The 22076-nt window shown below is 45.5% G+C and overlaps 1 protein-coding gene across 1 annotated transcript in view; it reads left to right on the forward strand.

Moving 5' to 3' along the window:
• The window catches only part of LOC311111633 (ankyrin repeat domain-containing protein 11-like), a 139978-nt gene that overhangs the window by 108044 nt on the left and 9858 nt on the right, over window positions 1-22076 (forward strand). Inside the window, exons 4-9 of the mRNA XM_084154407.1 lie at window positions 5858-6003; window positions 8970-9102; window positions 19204-19377; window positions 20444-20644; window positions 21572-21714; window positions 21822-21969. Of these exons, the coding sequence (XP_084010533.1) occupies window positions 5917-6003; window positions 8970-9102; window positions 19204-19377; window positions 20444-20644; window positions 21572-21714; window positions 21822-21969 (886 nt within the window). The 5' untranslated portion in view covers window positions 5858-5916. The remainder of the gene's footprint in view (window positions 1-5857; window positions 6004-8969; window positions 9103-19203; window positions 19378-20443; window positions 20645-21571; window positions 21715-21821; window positions 21970-22076) is intronic.

The following is a 22076-nucleotide window of genomic DNA, read 5'->3' on the forward strand; positions in this document are numbered from 1 at the left end:
TAGGGATTTTTCTTAACGTTAAGTATCCCGACTTCGTTTAAACGTTCACACCCCTAATTGAAGCCAGCGTTTCTCATGTTCTATGGTTTTCAAATCAACTTTCTTTCAGTGTCCAGCAGCAAAAGACACAATCTTAATTAAATTAGCAACCCATGGTGGTTGTTGGATATTTTCAACTGTCACATGAAACCGCTCACGTGCTGTGCGCGTGTGAGAACGGTGTTTTCCCGCTAATTGCATTTTGGAACATTCACCTGTGTAGTCAACTGCCATGTGCTCATTGCTTCGCTCATAATGTGAAGAAGTAATAGTTGATCAACATTTGAAGTTAAACGTTCTGATCTGTTGCATCAGCCTTATTGCTGGCGTAGCGCACCTCTTACGTTCTTTGGGGAGAACCCTGCAGACATCACAGAAGATACAAAAGTTAGTTATAACAGCACAGTTATAAAACGTCTACAAAAGTTAGTTATAACAGCACAGTTATAAAACGTCTATTTTCTGCCACAGTGTAGTGTTGTATCAGGAGAAGAGGTGAGGGCTCTCTGTGTAGTGTAGAAGCAGCAGAAAGAGGTGAGGGCTCTGTGTAGTGTAGAAGCAGCAGAAAGAGGTGAGGGTTCTGTGTAGTGTAGAAGCAGCAGAAAGAGGTGAGGGTTCTGTGTAGTGTAGAAGCAGCAGAAAGAGGTGAGGGCTCTGTGTAGTGTAGAAGCAGCAGAAAGAGGTGAGGGCTCTGTGTAGTGTAGAAGCAGCAGAAAGAGGTGAGGGCTCTGTGTACTGTAGAAGCAGCAGAAAGAGGTGAGGGTTCTGTGTAGTGTAGAAGCAGCAGAAAGAGGTGAGGGCTCTGTGTAGTGTAGAAGCAGCAGAAAGAGGTGAGGGTTCTGTGTAGTGTAGAAGCAGCAGAAAGAGGTGAGGGCTCTGTGTACTGTAGAACCAGGAAAAAGCAGTTAAGAGTCTAACCTCCAGCTCTGCTGACCAGGGGTCAGTCTCAGTAAAAACATCCCCATTGGGAACCCATAAAAGACCACATTCTTCACTCATCTACTGGGTCAGTGCGATGAACCCACCAGGGCCTGCCTCTGTTGGGATAGTCTGATTTACGCTAAGAGTAACAGCTCTAACCTGTGTGTGAACCCACCCTCTCCAAGCACCAATCACAGCTGAGAATAGTCAGCTAGATAGCAGGCCCGTGATTTTTGCTTTGTCTAATGGCTGAAGTGCGTGGTTCCTAGTTACATGACCAATCACTGCTGTCAGGTGACATTGGTGCCTGGAAGGGCTGTCACCAAAACAACCCACATCAAAGACTGTTTATATATACCTTTTTAAATGGCTGCCATGTGCGTCATGCTTATGCTGTTGAAATTGGACGGATAATGCATTTCCAATAAGATATTGCATGCAAAATAAGGAACGTACGTCACTTTGCCTGACAATGCCACATTTACACTTACCACACTTATCAAAATCGTACTGTTCCGTGATAGCAGATCAATGTTCTCCAATAGGCCTTTAGCATTTGCAATTTGGCATGCTGCTCTTCCACCGTAAACAGTGCTGTGAGGATAACGTGGTTTTTGTTTACCTAGCCTCCCAGACAAAACAATGTCAAAGTGAAACTCAGTCAGTGAGGTAATTTCATTACTCATGTGGTTGATGCTGACGCAACACAACAACTGTACAACATTGCATCAATACAGCTCTGAAAAAATATCCAATGTTCGATTAAAAAAATCTGACAGCTCCCGTGGCTGACCCTGTTTGCGGAGTGGCAGAAAGCAGGAAGGGACCCCTGGGGGAGTGTGGACAGACTGCACACATGGTGTGTGTTTGGGGGGTTGGAAGGGAGAGAGCCAGGGTTTGTTGTTTTCAGTATAAAAGTGTGGGAAGCGGATGCTGCAAGATCCAGCATTTGACCAGGGCCTCGGCCTCTCTCTACTGTACCTTACAGTGCATAGATTTACTCATATGTAATGAATTAGAGCTGCTGGCTTGTGGAGAGAGGCCCCTCTGTCTCACACACACACACACACACACTGATAGCAGATGCTGTGCAGCTTTTGAATGAGGTGGAAGGCAGAGGAAATAAGGCCTGTGTTTTGGAATGGATGTTATTGTGTTTCCTCTTAGGGTTCTGTTTCTGTCCATGTGTGTCTGTGTGTGTGTGTTCCTCTCCCCACTAAGAGATGAAAGCTCAGAACACACAGATGATACATTGAAGTCTCTCTGCCAAAACCCCCTATAGAGTAACTGACTGAGGACTCAATAACATAATACACTTATTTAGCCCATGTGCCAAAACCACCCCAGAATCCTTGAAGACAACCTAATAACACAATTACATCAAGAAGCACAGCAAATGGATAGTTATGTAATCTATAATAATATAGGCCTATGGTATTACAGTGCCTTTGGAAAGTATTCAGACCCCTTGACTTTTTCCACATTTTGTTAGGTTACAGCCTTATTCTACAATTTATTAAATCGTTTTCCCCCCCTAATCAATCTACACACAATACCCCATAATGACAAAGCAAAAATAGGTTTTTAGGAATTTTTGCTAATTTACTAAAAAACAACAACTGAAATATCACATTTACATAAGTATTCAGACCCTTTACTCAGTACTTTGTTGAAGCACCTTTGGCAGCGATTACAGCCTCGAGTCTTCTTGGGTATGACGCTACAAGCTTGGCACACCTGTATTTATGGAGTTTCTCCCATTCTTCTCTGCAGATCCTTTCAAGCTCTGTCAGGTTGGATGGGGAGCGTCGCTGCACAGCTATTTTCAGGTCTCTCCAGAGATGTTAGATCGGGTTCAAGTCCGGGCTCTGGCTGGGCCACTCAAAGACATTCAGAGACTTGTCCCGAAGCCACTCCTGCGTTGTCTTGGCTGTGTGCTTAGGGTCGTTGCCCTGTTGGAAGGTGGACCTTCGCCCCAGTCTGAGGTCCTGAGCGCTCTGGAGCAGGTTTTCATCAAGGATCTCTCTGTACTGTGCTCTGTTCATCTTTGCCTCGATCCTGACTAGTCTCCCAGTCCCTGCCACTGAAAAACATCCCACAGCATGATGCTGCCACCACCATGCTTCACCGTAGGGATGGTGCCAGGTTTCCAACAGACGTGACGCTTGGCATTCAGGCCAAAGAGTTCAATCTTGGTTTCATCAGACCAGATAATCTAGTTTATCATGGTCTGAGAGTCTTTAGGTGCCTTTTGGCAAACTCCAAGTGGGCTGTCGTGCCTTTTACTGAGGAGTGGCTTCCGTCTGGCCACTCTACCATAAAGGCCTGATTTGGTGGAGTGCTGCAGAGATGGTTGTCGTTCTGGAAGGTTCTCCCATCTCCACAGAGGAACTCTGGAGCTCTGTCAGTGACCATCGGGTTCTTGGTCACCTCCCTGACCAAGGCCCTTCTCCCCCGATTGCTCAGTTTGGCCGGGCGGCCAGCTCTAGGAAGAGTCTTGGTGGTTCCAAACTTTTTCCATTTAAGAATGATGGAGGCCACTGTGTTCTTGGGGACCTTCAATGCTGCAGACATTTTTTGGTACCCTTCCCCAGATCTGTGTCTCGACACTATCCTGTCTCGGAGCTCTACGGACAATTCCTTCGACCTCATGGCTTGGTTTTTGCTCAGACATGCACTGTCAACTGTGGGACCTTATATAGACAGGTGTGTGCCTTTCCAAATCATGTCCAATCAATAAAATGCACCACAGGTCGACTCCAACCAAGTTGTAGAAACATCTCAAGGATGATCAATGGAAGCCGGATGCACCTGAGCTTAATTTCGAGTCTCAAAGCAGAGGGTCTGAATGCTTATGTAAAGGTATTTCTGTTTTTTTGTTTTTAAATTCGCAAAAATTCTAAACCTGTTTTCGCTTTGTCATCAATATGCCATTTAGCAGACGCTTTTATCCAAAGCGACTTACAGTCATGTGTGCATACATTTTTACGTATGGGTGGTCCCGGGGATCGAACCCACTACCCTGGCGTTACAAGCGCCATGCTCTACCAATTGAGCTACAGAGGATATTGTGTGTAGATTGCTGAGGAAATTGTTTTATTTAATCAATTTTAGAATAAGGCTGTAACGTAACAAAATGTGAAAAAGTCAAGGGGTCTTTATTACTTGATGTAAAAAAAGGGAGAGATAAGCTTCAATAAATATAATGTTCTACTAAGTCAGTCACTGCTATGGTACACAGTGGAAACCATATAGGAAAACTTAAGTTCTTATTGACTCTCCCATGCGCATGCAGGCACCAACATACACACTCAGAAAGTTACAGCAGAGGGAAAATTGTACTTGGTTAAGTTATTAGAAAAAGTATTATAATCTCAATATAATATGAAACTGTTTCGCACCACTAACATCAAAGGCTGGTTTCAGTCACGATGTGTGAATTTACGATGGAGGTTTGGAGTTGTAGATTAGATTATCCTAAAATAGTGTGGGACTTATTGTTCTAGATAATGTGCCGACCTAGTTTGAGCTATGTGTGTATCATAGAATGTTTGTTTATCTCTGTTAGTAGTTGACCCCTTTGCAACTTTGTGCTACGTAATGTGAGCTTGGAGTGTGTGCGGCTTTGGGGGACGGGGACAGAGAAGAGGGGTGGAGGCAGAGCCAAGCAGAGGTTTGCTGCGTCTCACGTTCCATATGCCAGGAAGAGAGGGGAGCAGTGTTCCTCTGATGGTGTGCGTCGCTGGCTCTGGGATATAAATAGCTGTCTTTGAGTAGGAGAGCTGCAGAGGGAGGGCCATGGCGCCAGGGCAGAGCTGAGTGCCAGGCAGCGTTCCCGGGTAGTGGAGAGAGAGGGAGGATGGCAGGAGGAGGGGCAGGCTCCAGACCAGCCCTCTGCACACACTCTGGAGAAAAATGCATTATGGAGGAGAAAAATATTGAGGAACTCTTTATATATCATTTATTCATGAGCGCTCGGAAGCAACCTCTCCACATGCAGACAGGGCAGTGGTTACTAAAGAGAATAGGGCTAATCTAGTAGCATGGCTGCGTGGAGATTCAGCAGGAGGGAGCTGGGCAGGAGAGAGGCCATACTAAGCTTGCACAGAATAGGCCTCACTATAAACACTGTAGATGGTTTAGGAGGCCTCACTAGCTCACTGCGGAGTGGGTTTCATGCTAGCACCTAACAGTGGGTTCAGAAAGGCCTCCCACACTAGCACACCACTCCCTGCATCACACCAACACTGTGTAGTATGTATGTTCGGCAGGGTAGGGTAGGGCAGCAGGGCTGTTGTCCAGACGTGCCATATCCCTGAAGACATTCCTCAGCTGTTACCGGGAGTCATGAAGCAGAGATGTTTGTCTCCTCCTGTCCCACAGTAAAAACAGTTTTGCTGGCGGTGCACAATATAGCCCAACCTATAATTCTCCCCATATTATTATACTCAAGATGGATTATTGGTATTGACATCAAGACATTGGTTTAAATTAGGAATGTCTTGTGTGTGAATAAGGGATTAGCTACTTTTCAGGATTGTATTAAAATCTTGCTTAGACTCGCTTCCGTAGGCCTGTCTTTCACCCGCATTGACCACTATATAATATAATAATAATATAATATGCCATACTATCTCTTTCACCCTTTGGATATGGCAGAGCAATGAAACACTTACAGGGCAGAGAGTGGGTCTGGAGCAGGGGCATTATCCCACACACTTCCTCACCTTTGAAACCAGAGTGCAGGTGTAATTGTTGAAAATGGGGAGCCTGATGTACTGCTAATGGGAGCATTGTGTGGCGGGGCGGAAATTTGTTTTCTGTAGAGGCGAGTGGCCAGGTGCTAACGTGTCTCTTTCTATCTCCCCCTCTATCTGCACGCTCTCTCCTTTGGCAGACGGTCGATGACGATGCGATGGAAGCGTGAATGAGGTTTGGCGTGGCGATAGCTGAACGATGCCCAAGGGTGGGGGTTCTAAAACCCCCCAGCTGGAAGACTTCCCACTCAACACTGACATGGTGGAGAAGCAGGGTGGGAAGAAGGTAAGAAACACACACATAGACTGTCACACACATACGGACACACCACAAATCTACACACACAAAGCCCCTTACCCGCTCCCGCTGCTGAGTCCTTTATCTAGGGGTCATGCCCTCATTACACAGTAAAAATCATTGACTTTAATAAGCAGCTCCATGGGAGTTGGCATGCAACTGGCTAAGAGCCCATTGTCGCTTTTTTCAGGATTATTTCTTATAACTGAGGTCCAATGTTGGGCCTAGGCTAGGGCTACAGTGAAAGAAAAAGCTTGTTGAGAACACTTAAAATACAAGTTTGCAAAATGCGCTATGTAAAACTGTAAAGTAAATGTAACCTACGTGAATTATTGTGACACCTGCAACTTATACACGTGTCCCGCTCTCTGAAACATTCCTTGCTACTGTCTTAAATGCACTAGGAATACCATCACACAACCCTCCCCTTTAAACATGGCGACGCTTTCTGTGTTTCTAGATGTAGCCTAGAGCCAGGGAAATGGCTGTCTGTAGTGTTGCATCAGCTAATGACTCATGATATATCATAGGTTATGTGCTTTAGCTAGCCAGCTATATATGGCTCACCTGAGTAGGTAAAAGTAGGTAGGTTTATCTATGAACTAATCTTTTTTTATTTTTGACCAATGAAGTGGAGGCTGCTGGCGCTGTGTGGCAAATTTAGATCCTCATGCATCAAACGTAGCATTAGGTTGCTGGGCAGGCAGGCGGACCAGGGCATACTGCTACAGTTAGCCTGACAATGAGAGACACTATACTCTTTCAGACAAAACAAGAGAGAATAGTTCCTAGAGATTTTCTCCCTAGATTCTATGTTAGACCACTGAATATCATTTCCCAGAAGTGGATTCTAATGAACAGAGTTGTGATGGTAACGTAATAACAGGTGTCATTTCCTGTGTAATTGTTTCTCCACATGGTTGTGATACTAGGGATTAGGGAGTCATTTCAGGGGTGCTTTCCCCTCGGTAGTGGGGAGGGCTGTCCCTTTTAAATGGCAGCTAAAGCCAGCCTGTGTTTTTGTGGACGTGTGGCTGTCCATGCTGGCAACAGTGGGCTTAGACGCAGAATGATGATGTCATGGTAATCGCTGGGTCAGCAGCAGCAACACAGAGTTGCAGCTTACGTGCGTGTGGGCTATGTACAGCCTTCCGCACAGGATTGCATCAGACTCTGAGAGGAGGAGGAGCGAGAGCATTGCTAGGAGACCAGTAAACACGGTTTCTCATGAAGGCAGCCTTGAAGCAGTGGCTCACAGCTCTCTTTTCTCCATGTGTCACAGCAAGACTAGTTCTAGCTAGCTCTGCCTAGCGCCTACGCCTCTGTCTGTCTTGACATGTGTTGTTTTGTGTATGTGTGTGCCTGTGTCAGCTGTCTGTATACTGTGTACTGTCTTTCTATTTGGAAATTCCTCCTACATGTAGACCTATGTGTATCTTGTTCCCTCCCTCGCTGGTGTACATAGCTAAGCCCAGCTCTAAGCAGCAGGAAGAGCTTGCTGTGTGTCTACACTGTACTGTAAGGGTGACATCATAGTCTCATGACGGTAGGAGGGCTGGGCTGCAGAGCGTGCCACTGTGCAGTGTGCAGCAATGGGAACTAGCCTGAGAGAGGGAGCATTCTGCTGCTACATTCCACCTCTTATCTGATTGGATCCTGCGTCTCCGCTCTGTGGTAAACAGCCACCTACACAGAGCTATTTAATTAGCCTGCCTTACCACAGACAGCACCCGGCCAACAACTCAGCTGCTCTGGCCCTCCTCTAAATCTAGTGGTTAGAAAAACAGGCATTACATAAGGTTTTATTTATTTGTTTTATAATCGTTTGAGATGTTTTTCATTATAGCAATCATTAAAATCTGGGTTCACAGAGTTCTTTTAACTTTGACTACAAACTAAAACCATCCAGAGGCAGTTTACTAGCCCGATATTTTAATATATAAGCAGGATATTGCATAGAGCAGAGATATATTTTTCTGTATTTGGAATACTGTACACTGATATCCCTGCGCCCTTACCTTATGAAGTGTTAGCCAGCTCTCCCTTCTCCTTAGAGCTAAATGTGAGGCTGTTTGTGTGAGAGCAGAGCTGCTGCGTGGCCCTTTAACAGCAGTCTTTTGGGCCAGGCAAGTCGAGGCAGAGGCAGCGCTGTACTGTATAGACAGAATGTCAGCTGGAGGGAGCCATTGGTGCTGGAGCAGGCCGCTTGCTGAAGGGGGGACGGGGGCCTCTGATGGGTTCCAGTTGCCGTGGACCACAGACCCCGGCGGTGTTACAGCTCCTTCCCTCCATCTCTCTCTTCCCATCTGGGACTGTCTGCCTCTGCTCTGTGCTGCTCTGCGGCCGGAGCGCCGAGAGGAAATTCCATGGAAAAGTCACGCTCTGCAAATCCCCTAATCGCTGGAAGTCTCTGGGCAGACAGAAGCACGCTGCAGTGTAAAGCTTTGGGATAAACAGCTGCCGTCCGCTTGTCTCTTTGTGTCCCTCTGTCAGTCTGTCCTGTCCTGGATGGGCTGTGTCCCTGTGTCTCTGTCTGTCCAGGCTTCTCCCAGTGCTAAGGGAAGTCTCCAAAACGTTAGGCTAAAGCTTGGCACTCATCTGTGGTCCTCTGTAGCTCAGCTGGTAGAGCACGGCGCTTGTAACGCCAAGGTAGTGGGTTCGATCCCCGGGACCACCCATACACAAAAATGTATGCACGCATGACTGTAAGTCGCTTTGGATAAAAGCGTCTGCTAAATGGCATATTATATTATTATATTTATATTATATCTAGAAGAAATTCTACAAATATCCTTCCACATCGGCCCTTTCATTTTAAACTACGGTTAAAGTTTTAGTTTAATGAAATAATATTCCTCCCAGCTAGTAGTGCAGCCCATAAATGATCATCTGTGTCTTCTTTACTGTTATAGCTGTGCAATACGGTGTTCATTTTGTTTTATTTTATTTGCCAGGATAAAGTATTGTCAAACAAGACTCCTAAATTGGACCGCAGCGATGGCGTCAAAGAGATGAAAGAGAAGGCATCCAAGAGGAAGCTTCCCTTCACTGTTGGAGCCAATGGAGACCAGAAAGATTCTGACTCAGGTAAGACTGGAAGGGGAGGGGGTGTTGCATCACTTCCTCAGCCTGGCAGCCAGGAAGTGTAGTGTTGCATGCTGGAAGAATGAAATGAAATGAAATTGTATTGGTTGCACACACATATTTAGCAGATGTTACTGCGGGTGTAGCGAAATGCGTGTGTTCCTAGCTCCAACAGTTGGGTAATACAGTTGAAGTCGGAAGTTTACATACACTTAGGTTGGAGTCATTAAAACTTGTTTTTCAACCACTCCACACATTTCTTGTTAACAAACTATAGTTTTGGCAAGTCGGTTAGGACATCTACTTTGTGCATGAAACAAGTAATTTTTCCAACAAATGTTTACAGACAGATTATTTCACTTATAATTCACTGTATCACAATTCCAGTGGGTCAGAAGTTTACATACACTAAGTTGACTGTGCCTTTAAACAGCTTGGAAAATTATTTAGAAGCTTCTGATAGGCTAATTGACATCATTTGAGTCAATTGGAGGTGTACCTGTTTCATCCTTGGGAGCAATTTCCAAACGCCTGAAGGTACCACGTTCATCTGTACGAACAATAGTATGCGAGTATAAACACCATGGGACCATGCAGCCGTCATACCGCTCAGGAAGGAGACGCGTTCTGTCTCCTAGAGATGAACGTACTTTGGTGCGAAAAGTGCAAATCAATCCCAGAACAACAGCAAAGGACCTTGTGAAGATGCTGGAGGAAACGGGTACAAAAGTATCTATATCCACAGTAAAACGAGTCCTATATCAACATAACCTGAAAGGCCGCTCAGCAAGGAAGAAGCCACTGCTCCAAAACCACCATAAAAAAGCCAGACTACGGTTTGCAACTGCACATGGGGACAAAGATCTTACTTTTTGGAGAAATGTCCTCTGGTCTGATGAAACAAAAATAGAACTGTTTGGCCATAATGACCATCGTTATGTTTGGAGGAAAAAGGGGGCTGCTTGCAAGCCGAAGAACACTATCCCAACCGTGAAACACGGGGGTGGCAGCATCATGCTGTGGGGGTGCTTTGCTGCAGGGGGGACTGGTGCACTTCACAAAATAGATGGCATCATGAGGAAGGAAAATTATGTGGATATATTGAAGCAACATCTCAAGACATCAGTCAGGAAGTTAAAGCTTGGTCGCAAATGGTCTTCCAAATGGACAATGACCCCAAGCATACTTCCAAAGTTGTGGCAAAATGGCTTAAGGACAACAAAGTCAAGGTATTGGAGTGGCCATCACAAATCCCTGACCTCAATCCTATAGAACATTTGTGGGCAGAACTGAAAAAGCGTGTGCGAGCAATGAGGCCTACAAACCTGACTCAGTTACACCAGCTCTGTCAGGAGGAATGGGCCAAAATTCACCCAACTTATTGTGGGATGAATGTGGAAGGCTACCCAAAACATTTGACCCAAGTTAAACAATTTAAAGGCAATGCTACCGAATACTAATTGAGTGTATGTAAACTTCTGACCCACTGGGAATGTGATGAAATAAATGAAAGCTGAAATAAATCATTTTCTCTACTATTATTCTGACATTTCACATTCTTAAAATAAAGTGGTGACCTAAGACAGGGAATTTCTACAAGGATTAAATGTCAGGAATTATGAAAAGTTTAAATGTATTTGGCTAAGGTAAACTTCCGACTTCAACTGTATCTAACAATACACAACAATACACAGAAATCTAAAAAGTAAAAGAATGGAATCAAGAAATATAGAAATATTAGGACGAGCAATGTCAGAGTCCGGGGTGTATATATACAGTGGGGAGAACAAGTATTTGAAACACTGCCGATTTTGCAGGTTTTCCTACTTACAAAGCATGTATAGGTCTGTAATTTTTATCGTAGGTACACTTCAACTGTGAGAGACGGAATCTAAAACAAAGTAATTAATTTGCATTTTATTGCATGGCATAAGTATTTGATACATCAGAAAAGCAGAACTTAATATTTGGTACAGAAACCTTTGTTTGCAGTTACAGAGATCATACGTTTCCTTTAGGTCTTGACCAGATTTGCACACACTGCAGCAGGGATTTTGGCCCAATCCTCCATACAGACCTTCTCCAGATCCTTCAGGTTTCGGGGCTGTCGCTGGGCAATACGGACTTTCAGCTCCCTCCAAAGATTTTCTATTGGGTTCAGGTCTGGAGACTGGCTAGGCCACTCCAGGACCTTGAGATGCTTCTTACTGAGCCACTCCTTAGTTGCCCTGGCTGTGTGTTTCGGGTCGTTGTCATGCTGGAAGACCCAGCCACGACCCATCTTCAACGCTCTTACTGAGGGAAGGAGGTTGTTGGCCAAGATCTTGCGATACATGGCCCCATTCATCCTCCCCTCAATACGGTGCAATCGTCCTGTCCCCTTTGCAGAAAAGCATCCCCAAAGAATGATGTTTCCACCTCCATGCTTCACGGTTGGGATGGTGTTCTTGGGGTTGTACTCATCCTCCTTCTTCCTCCAAACACGGCGAGTGGAGTTTAGACCCAAAAGCTCTATATTTGTCTCATCAGACCACATGACCTTCTCCCATTCCTCCTCTGGATCATCCAGATGGTCATTGGCGAACTTCAGACGGGCCTGGACATGCGCTGGCTTGAGCAGGGGGACCTTGCGTGCGCTGCAGGATTTTAATCCATGACGGCGTAGTGTGTTACTAATGGTTGTCTTTGAGACTGTGGTCCCAGCTCTCTTCAGGTCATTGACCAGGTCCTGCCGTGTAGTTCTGGGCGGATCCCTCACCTTCCTCATGATCATTGATGCCCCACGAAGTGAGATCTTGCATGGAGCCCCAGACCGAGGGTGATTGACCATCATCTTGAACTTCTTCCATTTTCTAATAATTGTGCCAACAGTTGTTGTCTTCTCACCAAGCTGCTTGCCTAATGTCCTGTAACCCATCCCAGCCTTGTGCAGGTCTTCAATTTTATCCCTGATGTCCTTACACAGCTCTCTGGTCTTGGCCATTGTGAAGAGGTTGGAGTCTGTTTGATTGAGTGTGTGGACAGGTGTCTTTTATACAGGTAACAACTTCAAACAGGTGCAATTAATACAGGTAATGAGTGGAGAACAGGAGGGCTTCTTAAAGAAAAACTAACAGGTCTGTGAGAGCCGGAATTCTTACTGGTTGATAGGTGATCAAATACTTATGTCATGCAATAAAATGCAAATTATTTACTTAAAAATCATACAATGTGATTTTCTGGATTTTTGTTTTAGATTCCGTCTCTCACAGTTGAAGTGTACCTATGATAAAAATTACAGACCTCTACATGCTTTGTAAGTAGGAAAACCTGCAAAATCGGCAGTGTATCAAATACTTGTTCTCCCCACTGTGTATGTATATATATGTGGGTGTGTGTGTGGGTGGATGGGATGTATAGACAATATGGACAGTATATGAATAGAATATGTAGTATATCTGAAGAATAGTATATGTACAGCAATAGTTAAATAGGATATGCCTTGACTAGAATACAGTGTATGTATGTATGTATGTATGTATGTATGTATGTATGTATGTATATGTATGTATATATATATATATATATAAGTGGGTAAAACAGTATGTAAACATTACTTAGAGTGACCAGTGTTCCATGACCATTGTACATAGAGCAGAAGCCTTTAAGGTGCATGGTAGCGTAACCGGGTGGTAGCTGTCTAGTGACAGTGACTAAAGTTCAGGGCAGGGACTGGGTTGGGGCCAGCTAGTGGTGACTATTTAACAGCCTGAAGACCTTGAGATAGAAGCAGTTTTCAGTCTCTCGGTCCCAGCTTTGATGCACCTGTACTGACCTCGCCTTCTGGATGGTAGCGGGGTGAACAGGCCATGGCTCAGGTGACTGAGGTCCTTGATGAGTTTCTTGGCCTTCCTGTGACACCAGTTGCTGTAGATGTCCTGAGGGCAGGCAGTGTGCCCCCGGTGATGCATTGGGCTGACCACACCACCCTCTGGAGAGCCCTACGGTTGCGGACGGTGCAGTTGCCGTACCAGGCGGCGATACAGCCCGACGGGATGCTCTCAATGGTGCATCTGTAAAAGTTTGTGAGGGTCTTATGAGCCAAGCTAAATTTCTTCAGCCTCCTGAGGTTGAAGAGGCGCTGGGCTGAGAGGTGTGATGGAGGAGCTCCTGCAGGCTGTTTTTTTTTTTATAACCTCAAAGAAGAAAACCTCAAAGAAGGCTGTGTGTTTTGGTTAGCCATGGTTTAACTTGGTTCAACTGTCCATCGTTGAGAAAAAGGCCACACAGAATATGGGCCAATTAAGTGAGGATTTGTCAATCACGAGGGCCTGAAAAGGTTTGGGGTAAGGTGTTCAATTGTTTTCTTTAATAAGAGAGAAAGGGGAACTACTGTTCCAGCTTGTTTGGCTTGAGCTTTGAGGATCTTGAAATTATTTGTTGATGATGGTCTGTAATAACATGTACGGTAATGGAACCCACCTCTGTGTGCTGGGTTATTGGGTTGGTTTGAAATACTGCTGTTTGTTTGAAATACTGCTGTGAACCATTGTGTACATTTCTCTTTTTGTTTTGGTGACGTGGGTTGGCTTTTTGCAGGAAAACTTGTATTTCTCTATTTTTAAGAGATATTGAATATAGAGCCTGTGTTCTCAGTGCAGCTTTAGTGACCAAATCAGGAGCGTAATCAATTCCCCAGGTCCTCACTGTTTAGTCACTACTATAGTGGCTTGGTTGTGTGTTTGTGTTTGCTCGTGGTAGTGACCCTATAAGCTGTTAGCAGGCTGTTAGCAAAGAAAGGTTGCCTCCCCCCTCAGTATCTCCCCTCCCCCTGTCTAGAACAGTGCCCTGATTGTCTATTGTCATGCTAATGTTGGATGGTCTCTACCTCTACAGCTAGGATGGATGTCTTTCGGTCTCTCAGAATAACTACACCATAGTTCACACATTGCCTTTGCCTGTACTTTATACACTTTGGGGGTGGAAATGTGTGTTTGTCTTAGTGTTCCCTGCCTGTTTTCCTTCTCAGTGTCATCTTTCCCATCCACGTGTCTTAAACCTGGCTGTAAAATGGAAACATTCATTAAACGGTTCATCCTCCATTGTGTCAGTTGTCTCCATACCTTCTTATTTAACCCATACACACTAGTGTGGTTTCACACACACTTCCCCTCTTCTGTTGTCTTGGCCTTGATAGCTAGTTCCTTTCATGCTGTGTTATTGTCTCTACCCTATGGAATTTGTTGAGTACTTTACAGCCAGCCCCATCCCCTCCCCCTGACATTGATGGTGTCTTTCTGATGATACTGTATCTCCTCTTGATATGGTGAACTCTCCTTCTTTGGCCCTCCATTGTGGGGATAGAGTCTAGACTGTGGCCCAGTAGGCCTTTGTATGGAGGGGTTGTGTGCCCCTGGCCTGCTCCCTTGTGCCTGCAGAACAGACCAGAGGTGGTCCTGCCGCCCAGGTTCTGCTAGAGGAGTCTGGTCTGGCTGTGCTGCTGCAGGCTTCATGTCTGGTGGAGATGGATGTTAGGAGACGACAGAGGGATTCTGAACCCTGGAAAATAACAGCCACAAGGATTCCAGTAGTGAACTTTGAGGATGTGGAGGAAAGTGCAGGCTGGGCTTCATATGACCTCCTGAAGGAGAGAGAGCTTCACATTTCTCCACGCTGTGGTCCTCCTCCTTCTCATCAGCCCTGAGTGGGAAAAACAACACAGAGAGCGAGTGATGAAACCGAAACCTCCTTAATGACTTCATAGCTATATTCTCTCTCTCTCTCTGTCTCTCTCACTATTTCTTTCTCTAAACCTTTCTGAGGGTATGGCAGTCAGTCCAGCGTGGCTCCTCTCCTACACAGAAAAGGAACTACAGGTCTATTGTTTTCACTGTGGTGGGCTGCTGGGAGAGTACGCCCCTGTGCTTCCAGCTCCTCGTGCTTCTGTGATGATGGAGAGTTCAGACTGAGGCTATGCTATGTACTCAGTGGTTTTGCGTGGCATCCGTCACACAAATGTCCATAGTTGGCCTGTGAGATAGTGTTTTGAAGCTTGAGGCAGCTATACAATAAGATAGTATTGAATTCGTAGCATAATATTGGCTTTTTGAGAAATGTACGGTGTGGCTACTTTTGATTGTATTGTTCAGCTATGAAAGACGAGCAAGTTAGACCCTTCACATCCCCTTATTTGCTGGCTAGTTTTGATGGAAGGGGACAGTAGAGGGCAGGAAACTCATCTAACATGGACTAGGCTATATACTCCATTTGAAATACGTAATTCATACTGGAGTCATTTTGTAACCAGGGATTTGCTGCATTCTCCATTTGTGTTGTCTTTGCACTCTCCAAAACCACAAGATGACAGTATTATACTGTGTTGACAGTTATCTAGGCCTAGTACCACCCTGTCAGTACTTAAAGTGAAGTCAGTGTGTGGTGGAACCTTATTTGAGTACATAACCTCCATTTTTATGGTCATAACAGGGCACTCGATCTCAACTGAAATTATTCTCCCTGAGGCATCTGTTAGATGAATCATCTTTCACTGCAAATTGCAGTGATTGCTCTGTTATCTTGAACACACTGTTTTGACAGGTTACAAGACATTTTTCTAGAGATGGTAGTGCGTGTAGCAGATGATTCTAACCTGTATTGGTGTAGAGACCCTCCACATTCCTTGCAGTATGAGTGTAGGAGCCATAGCCAGGGCTGCTCAGCGAGGAGACTGCTCTGGATAACGCTATGAGGAGTGGGAGACATAAGAGACAGTGATGAGTGCAGATCTGCTGCTGCCCACGCTATGCTGGCACTGGAAGGCAGGCTAGCACACACACCATCATCATCATCATCATCACGATATGGCAGGAATACAGGATGCCTGTCTTATCAGCAGGTGCTGCTTTTAGTAGGGGGGGGGGGGGTGGTTGCTTTAGGTGTTCTCCACCGTACCGCAGGCCAAATCAGCCCTGCCTGCCTGCCTGCTGCACACCACTATTATTCAGATCCCTGGAGGGAGAAATGTTTTTGTAATATTTCATCTCCCATTCTTTGGAAGATCCATGAATTATTCACTGTTATGATTTGACTTGATATCAGATTTGGTCTGGGTTCAGTTGTTTTGGAGCTTGACAGTCTCCACTAGGTATATTAGATAGGCTAGTAGTTGCACTCTGTCCAGACGTTCTGAAACGGTTCCATTGTTTCTCCAGTCCATCTTTGACCCCTTGTGTACTGTAGCCTACATCAGGATGGCCCAGTCTACTCTGTACATAGAGATAAGGAGGTCAAGCAGTTAGCGGCAGCTCTTTAGTAGGCCAACACAGTGTGAGAGAAAGCCCTTCGGTAGTCTGCTGATCTGTCTCTCTCTCTGTCATTACCACCACTGAAGACTGTTGTTCTGCACCGACACTTTCCTCTGCTCTCGTCATCGTAGCCAAGCACAAAGCAGTGACACAACATCCTGTGGCCACTTCTGGTCTCTTCTTCCTTCATTTCCTGTTTGCTGGCTGTCTCTGACTGGGCTGCTTGACAACAGAGCTCTCTCTTCTCTCCCTGTCTTCTGAGTAGGAGGGAATTGCTTCTCACTATCCCAGGCCATGACATTCTCCTGAGGGTAATCCTCATACAGGAGCATGAATGTGTCTGGCTCCTGTGTGACTGGGTGGTGGTGGTGTTAGTATGTGTGGTAGTAAGTGCTAGTATTGTTCATGCTTTGTTATCAGTTTCAATCTCAGTCTAAGAATAAAGACAGAGTTGTGGTGCTAATGTTTTTATATATTGACCATGAGATCTCACCCTGCCTAGTCGCCTCACTTGTGTATTCACTGTTCACTGTCTTCACAGTTGATTCCCATGTTCTACGAAATTTAACACAGGAAGAAAGGCCAGTCCTACATTCACATTGTAGTAAAGCAAACAAAGCTCATCAGGTCTACCTCTAATAATAGAACACAACACAACTCTCCCACGGTGCAGAAACCCCAACTGACAGAACTGGTCTGAGTATATCCATAGCTGTCACTCAGAGAAAGACAGGCTGTTAGTAAGTTAGCATGTTTGATGTCCCAAGTGGATTGATAGAAAGATGAGCTTGTCATCGTCTTTTTTGTCCTATTGAATTTGGGGACACCACAAACAGACGAGGCCTACCTGGTTCTTCTAGTTGGGCTGGTTCTGCCTGCCCCTACTGTGGGAAGCTGATAGCAAAGTTTCAACAATAGGCTAACACAATGGCGTCATGGGCCCATTGTAACTTGACTGTTGTCTTGCTGTGGCCCCCGCCCCTGGCCTAGATTGGCGTTCTTGGGAACAGTGAGGTAGCTTGGTCTCCCTCCAACTTTGCCATCAAATCTCTCAAGTTAAAGGACAAATCAAATGCCACATCATCATCATGATGATGCAAAACACGTCATCTTGATGTTGGAAGTGACACTTTGCTTCTTGAAAGTCCAATATCTTGAAAACTTGACTGCTGACATGCAAAACATTTGGGGACTATATCAACAGTAGACTAATGAACAAAATGTAGTGTTTGAATCGTCCAGTTGAAAGCAGAGAGTAATGGACGCTCTTTTCCACAAGCTAAACACCCATTTTTAAACAACTGCACACTTTTGTCTGTAAGTATTTATTTGCTTAGCCCATTACTGTGTCTGACTGTGCACTGTGTGTGCGCTTGTGTGAGTGTGTAGCGTGTGTGTGTGCATGCTTGTATGTGTGTGAGAGGTAGAGAGTGGGAGATTGAGGGATCAACCTAGTTGAATACATAGGCCTTCTTTTGCCAGTGTATATATAGTCTTAAATGTTTTTTAAAACTATTTAATTGTTTAATTAGAAGCAGCTACGGATATCTATGGGCTTACGTTGCATTTTCAGATGCCTCTGTCTTAATTCCATCCTTGTAATCCATGTGGAATGTGTGTGAGGGTTATCCTGCTGTTTTGTTGTTTTCAGTCTTCCCACTGTATCTCATTTACATTGAAGACAGACCACACATGTTTGCGTGCTGCTTAGCCTACTCGATGCATGTCCAAAATCTGGTAGAAAAGTCATTGTAATTAGAGGCTTGTATGTAGTTTGATAGCAGCCCTTTTCAAGTACTGAAGCAGGCTCATTACTGACTGGGGCTCACTGTAAAGGCTTGGAAAAGTAACTCTAGTGTTTTTAGTCCTCGACATCCACCGCCTGAAACATCCACTGCTGTGGTTCATGCTGTTTAAGTCTGAATAAAAGGAATGTGTCTAAATGGCAAATTCCTTTGAGAATGTGAGTGTGTATCAGGGGTGGGGGTACATTAGGCATAAGTATTCACAGATGTTAGTGAAAGTCTATCAGCTCTGACTATGGAAAATCTCTGGAAAGGGTTTTGCGACCGGAAGCGTGAGCTGCCATGTTTCCTACTCCTATTAATTATGTTTGTGGCCTTGAGCAATCTACTCTGTTGAGAGCTACAGCGACGTGTGTTGATGTCTCCATGGACGCAGTTGAAGGCCATGTAATTTGTTTTTATTGATGTAAAAGAGTTTTGGAAGGATCTTGTAGCTGGCACAGTTTGGGCTTGTTCAAACATTGACGGAGCATACTTCCAAATCATCCAGCAGTTGCAAATGTAGAGTATTTATGTCTCTCAATAGTAAAGTAAGACTGACATTGTGCTGTGGAGATTTGATAATACCTCCAGACACTGAAAATAGTTGATGGGCGTGTCTTTGAGGAGCAGTTGCTTTTGTCCAGCAGCAAGTCGCCATTGTGATGACCTTGGCTCGGCCACATTTGAAATGAACACCGGCCATTTTGTAATCACGGTCACTCTGCCAAGTCACACCCCCTGAGAGAGACACAAAAATCAGACTGTCAATAGTTGACCCCTCCCTGCCTCTGGGGCAGCTGGGTTTAAAGGCCCACCACCATCAGCCGCCTCAGAAGATGGATGCAGGCTAAACTAGACAAGAGGATGGTAGGGGTTTCACCTAGGGGGTTCCTTATAACATGGTCAGAAATTAAACCATTTCAATTTGACTGCTGAAGTGAAAGCCGATATAGCCTGAGCAATTTGCTATCTTGTGTTTGTGTGTTTGTGCTACCCATAGGCCTCACATTGTCCATTCCCCTCTCTCCTCACAGAAAAGCAAGGTCCGGAACGGAAGCGCATTAAAAAGGAGCCCACCAACACCAGGAAGTCAGGCCTGCCGTTTGGGATGGGCATGCCAGGGATCCGGGCCGGGTACCCCCTCTCTGAGCGGCAGCAGGTGGCTCTTCTCATGCAGATGACGGCTGAAGAGTCAGTCAACAGTCCAGGTGCGTGTTTGTCATGGATGCCACGTCTCTGAGGGTTCAGCGCGTGGTGGGGTGAAGGGGGGTGCTGTGTCCCTGGTGCTTAGTGTCCCAGCCACACTCTTGCGCCATGCTTCATTAAAGAACAGACCACACTGCTTAATTAGAATTCAATTATACAAGATAACCCTCATCAATTTCCATTACTGCAGTGAAATGGACCTCCACTGTCTTAATCCACTGTTCTTTTCTGGGCCTGGCTGTTTGTGGGGAACTCTAGAAGTTGGTATCACATTCCTGTACGGTAAATTGTTGCTGCTTTGTTTTGGAATGTAGCATTAAACCATGAGGGAAATGAAAGTAGTTTACCCCAGGGATTGAGTCTGAAAGGGACTAATAGTGCAAAATCAGACCTGTGCCAAACCACAGAATATCCAGACCCAGGCCTTTTGTTAATTTCATATCTGCTATCTGTTATTAGATTAGTCGGATCTAGCATTTCCTCTTCAAGTGCTGTACTTATGTTCTGTCGTTAAAACATTGCAATTAAACGTTTAAGAAACATAGGCTTTAGTAGGCTATATTTCCTCTTAAGTAGTAGCGCTGATCTCTGTGTGTTAGGCATTATGTTGTGCTTCTAATGTGGTTTATATGTTTCCTGTTGTTTGTAGTAGTAGTAGTATTGTTGTTGTTATTATTATTATTATTATTATTATTATTATTATTATACACCAGTGCCTGAGTTTGTGCCTTAAAGTCAGAACACAGATTAAGTGAGTTTCAAATAGCATTCAGGACTATTCTCTGCAAACTCAATAATGTAAATGTGGTTAAGGCTTTGGTTTAATCCACTAAATGTGATGAAATGAACTCAAGCAATTGGGAGTCTTAGTTCTCCGACTGATGTCTTGAGCAAGAGTGCCACCTACAGGCGATGATGGAGTTGTAACAGTTGTTTTTCAATGAAATATTCTGCACCGTTACATAATGGTACTGTAATATGTAGCCCAATGCTCACTTGGCTCATGTTTTTACTATAGAAATGAATCATGCCAATTCTATTAACTCGGTTTTTGTCCTGTTTTTGTAGACACAACACCAAAGCATCAGTCACAGTCAAGTCTGGGCCAGAAGGGAACGCCAAACTCTGCATCTAAAACCAAAGACAAAGTAAACAAGAGAAATGAGAGGGGCGAGACGAGGCTGCACCGGTCAGCCATCCGCGGAGAGGCACGCCGCATCAAGGAGCTCATCAGTGAGGGAGCTGACGTGAATGTAAAAGACTTTGCAGGTGAGAGTCGCTGCCACTGCAGTCTGGTGGTTATCTTACTCTCTCTGCTCCTCCTCTCTCTCTGCTCCTCCTCTCTCTCTGCTCCTCCTCTCTCTCTGCTCCTCCTCTCTCTCTGCTCCTCCTCTCTCTCTGCTCCTCCTCTCTCTCTGCTCCTCCTCTCTCTCTGCTCCTTCTCTCTCTCTGCTCCCCCTCTCTCTCTGCTCCTCCTCTCTCTCTGCTCCTCCTCTCTCTCTGCTCCTCCTCCCTCTCTGCTCCTCCTCCCTCTCTGCTCCTCCTCCCTCTCTGCTCCTCCTCCCTCTCTGCTCCTCCTCCCTCTCTGCTCCTCCTCCCTCTCTGCTCCTCGTCGCTCGCTCTCTCTCTGCTCCTCGTCGCTCGCTCTCTCTCTGCTCCTCGTCGCTCGCTCTCTGCTCCTCGTCGCTCGCTCTCTGCTCCTCGTCGCTCGCTCTCTGCTCCTCGTCGCTCGCTCTCTCTCTGCTCCTCGTCGCTCGCTCTCTCTGCTCCTCCTCTCTGCTGCTCTCCTCCTCTCTCTGCTGCTCCTCCTCCTCCTCTCTCTGCTCCTCCTCCTCTCTCTGCTCCTCCTCCTCTCTCTGCTCCTCCTCCTCTCTCTGCTCCTCCTTTTCCGCTCTCTGCTCCTCCGCTCTCTGCTCTTCCTCTCTCTGCGCTTCCTCCTCTCTCTCTGCTCCTCCTCCTCCTCTCTCTGCTCCTCCTCCTCTCGCTGCTCCTCCTTCTGCTCTCTGCTGCTCCTCCTCCAGCCTCTTGCCTTTCACCTCCATACTTCTGTGTTATATTTTATATTTATGATAATAGTTGCACATTTCTTTGCTTCTCTAGCAATCTAAAATGTTCAAAACTGGGTGCAAAAATGATTTTGAATCCTACGTTTGAGAAATATTTGAGCCGTTATTTAACTGTGTTTGTGATTCACAGGCTGGACTGCATTGCATGAAGCGTGCAACCGAGGCTACTACGATGTGGCCAAGCAGCTGCTGGCAGCCGGTGCAGAGGTCAACACCAAGGGCTTGGATGATGACACCCCTCTACATGACGCATCAAACAACGGGCACTTCAAGGTAACTTCAGTGTTAAGTGTGTGATTGCTCCTGTAGATGGGCAATGGCCGTGTTTAGGACTGAGACCAATGTTTTGATGTTTCTGAATCTTTTCTGTTTCTTTGTAGGTGGTAAAGTTGCTTTTAAGGTATGGAGGGGACCCTCGACAAAGCAACAGAAGGGGGGAAACCGCGTTGAAGGTTGCTAACTCCCCAACGATGCTCAATCTGTTGCTTGGAAAAGGCACTTATACCTCCAGTGAGGAGAGCTCGTCAGGTGTGTAACATTTTATGCCATGAGTAGCTCTAAACACCTTCACCCTGCCATTTGTTCCTTTTATTTTAACTTCCTTGCTTTTCCTTTAACCACCGAGTGTGACAGAT

The sequence above is a fragment of the Coregonus lavaretus genome (genome assembly GCF_964263955.1).
Source record: "Coregonus lavaretus genome assembly, chromosome: 37".
NCBI classification, from domain to species: Eukaryota; Metazoa; Chordata; class Actinopteri; order Salmoniformes; family Salmonidae; genus Coregonus; species Coregonus lavaretus.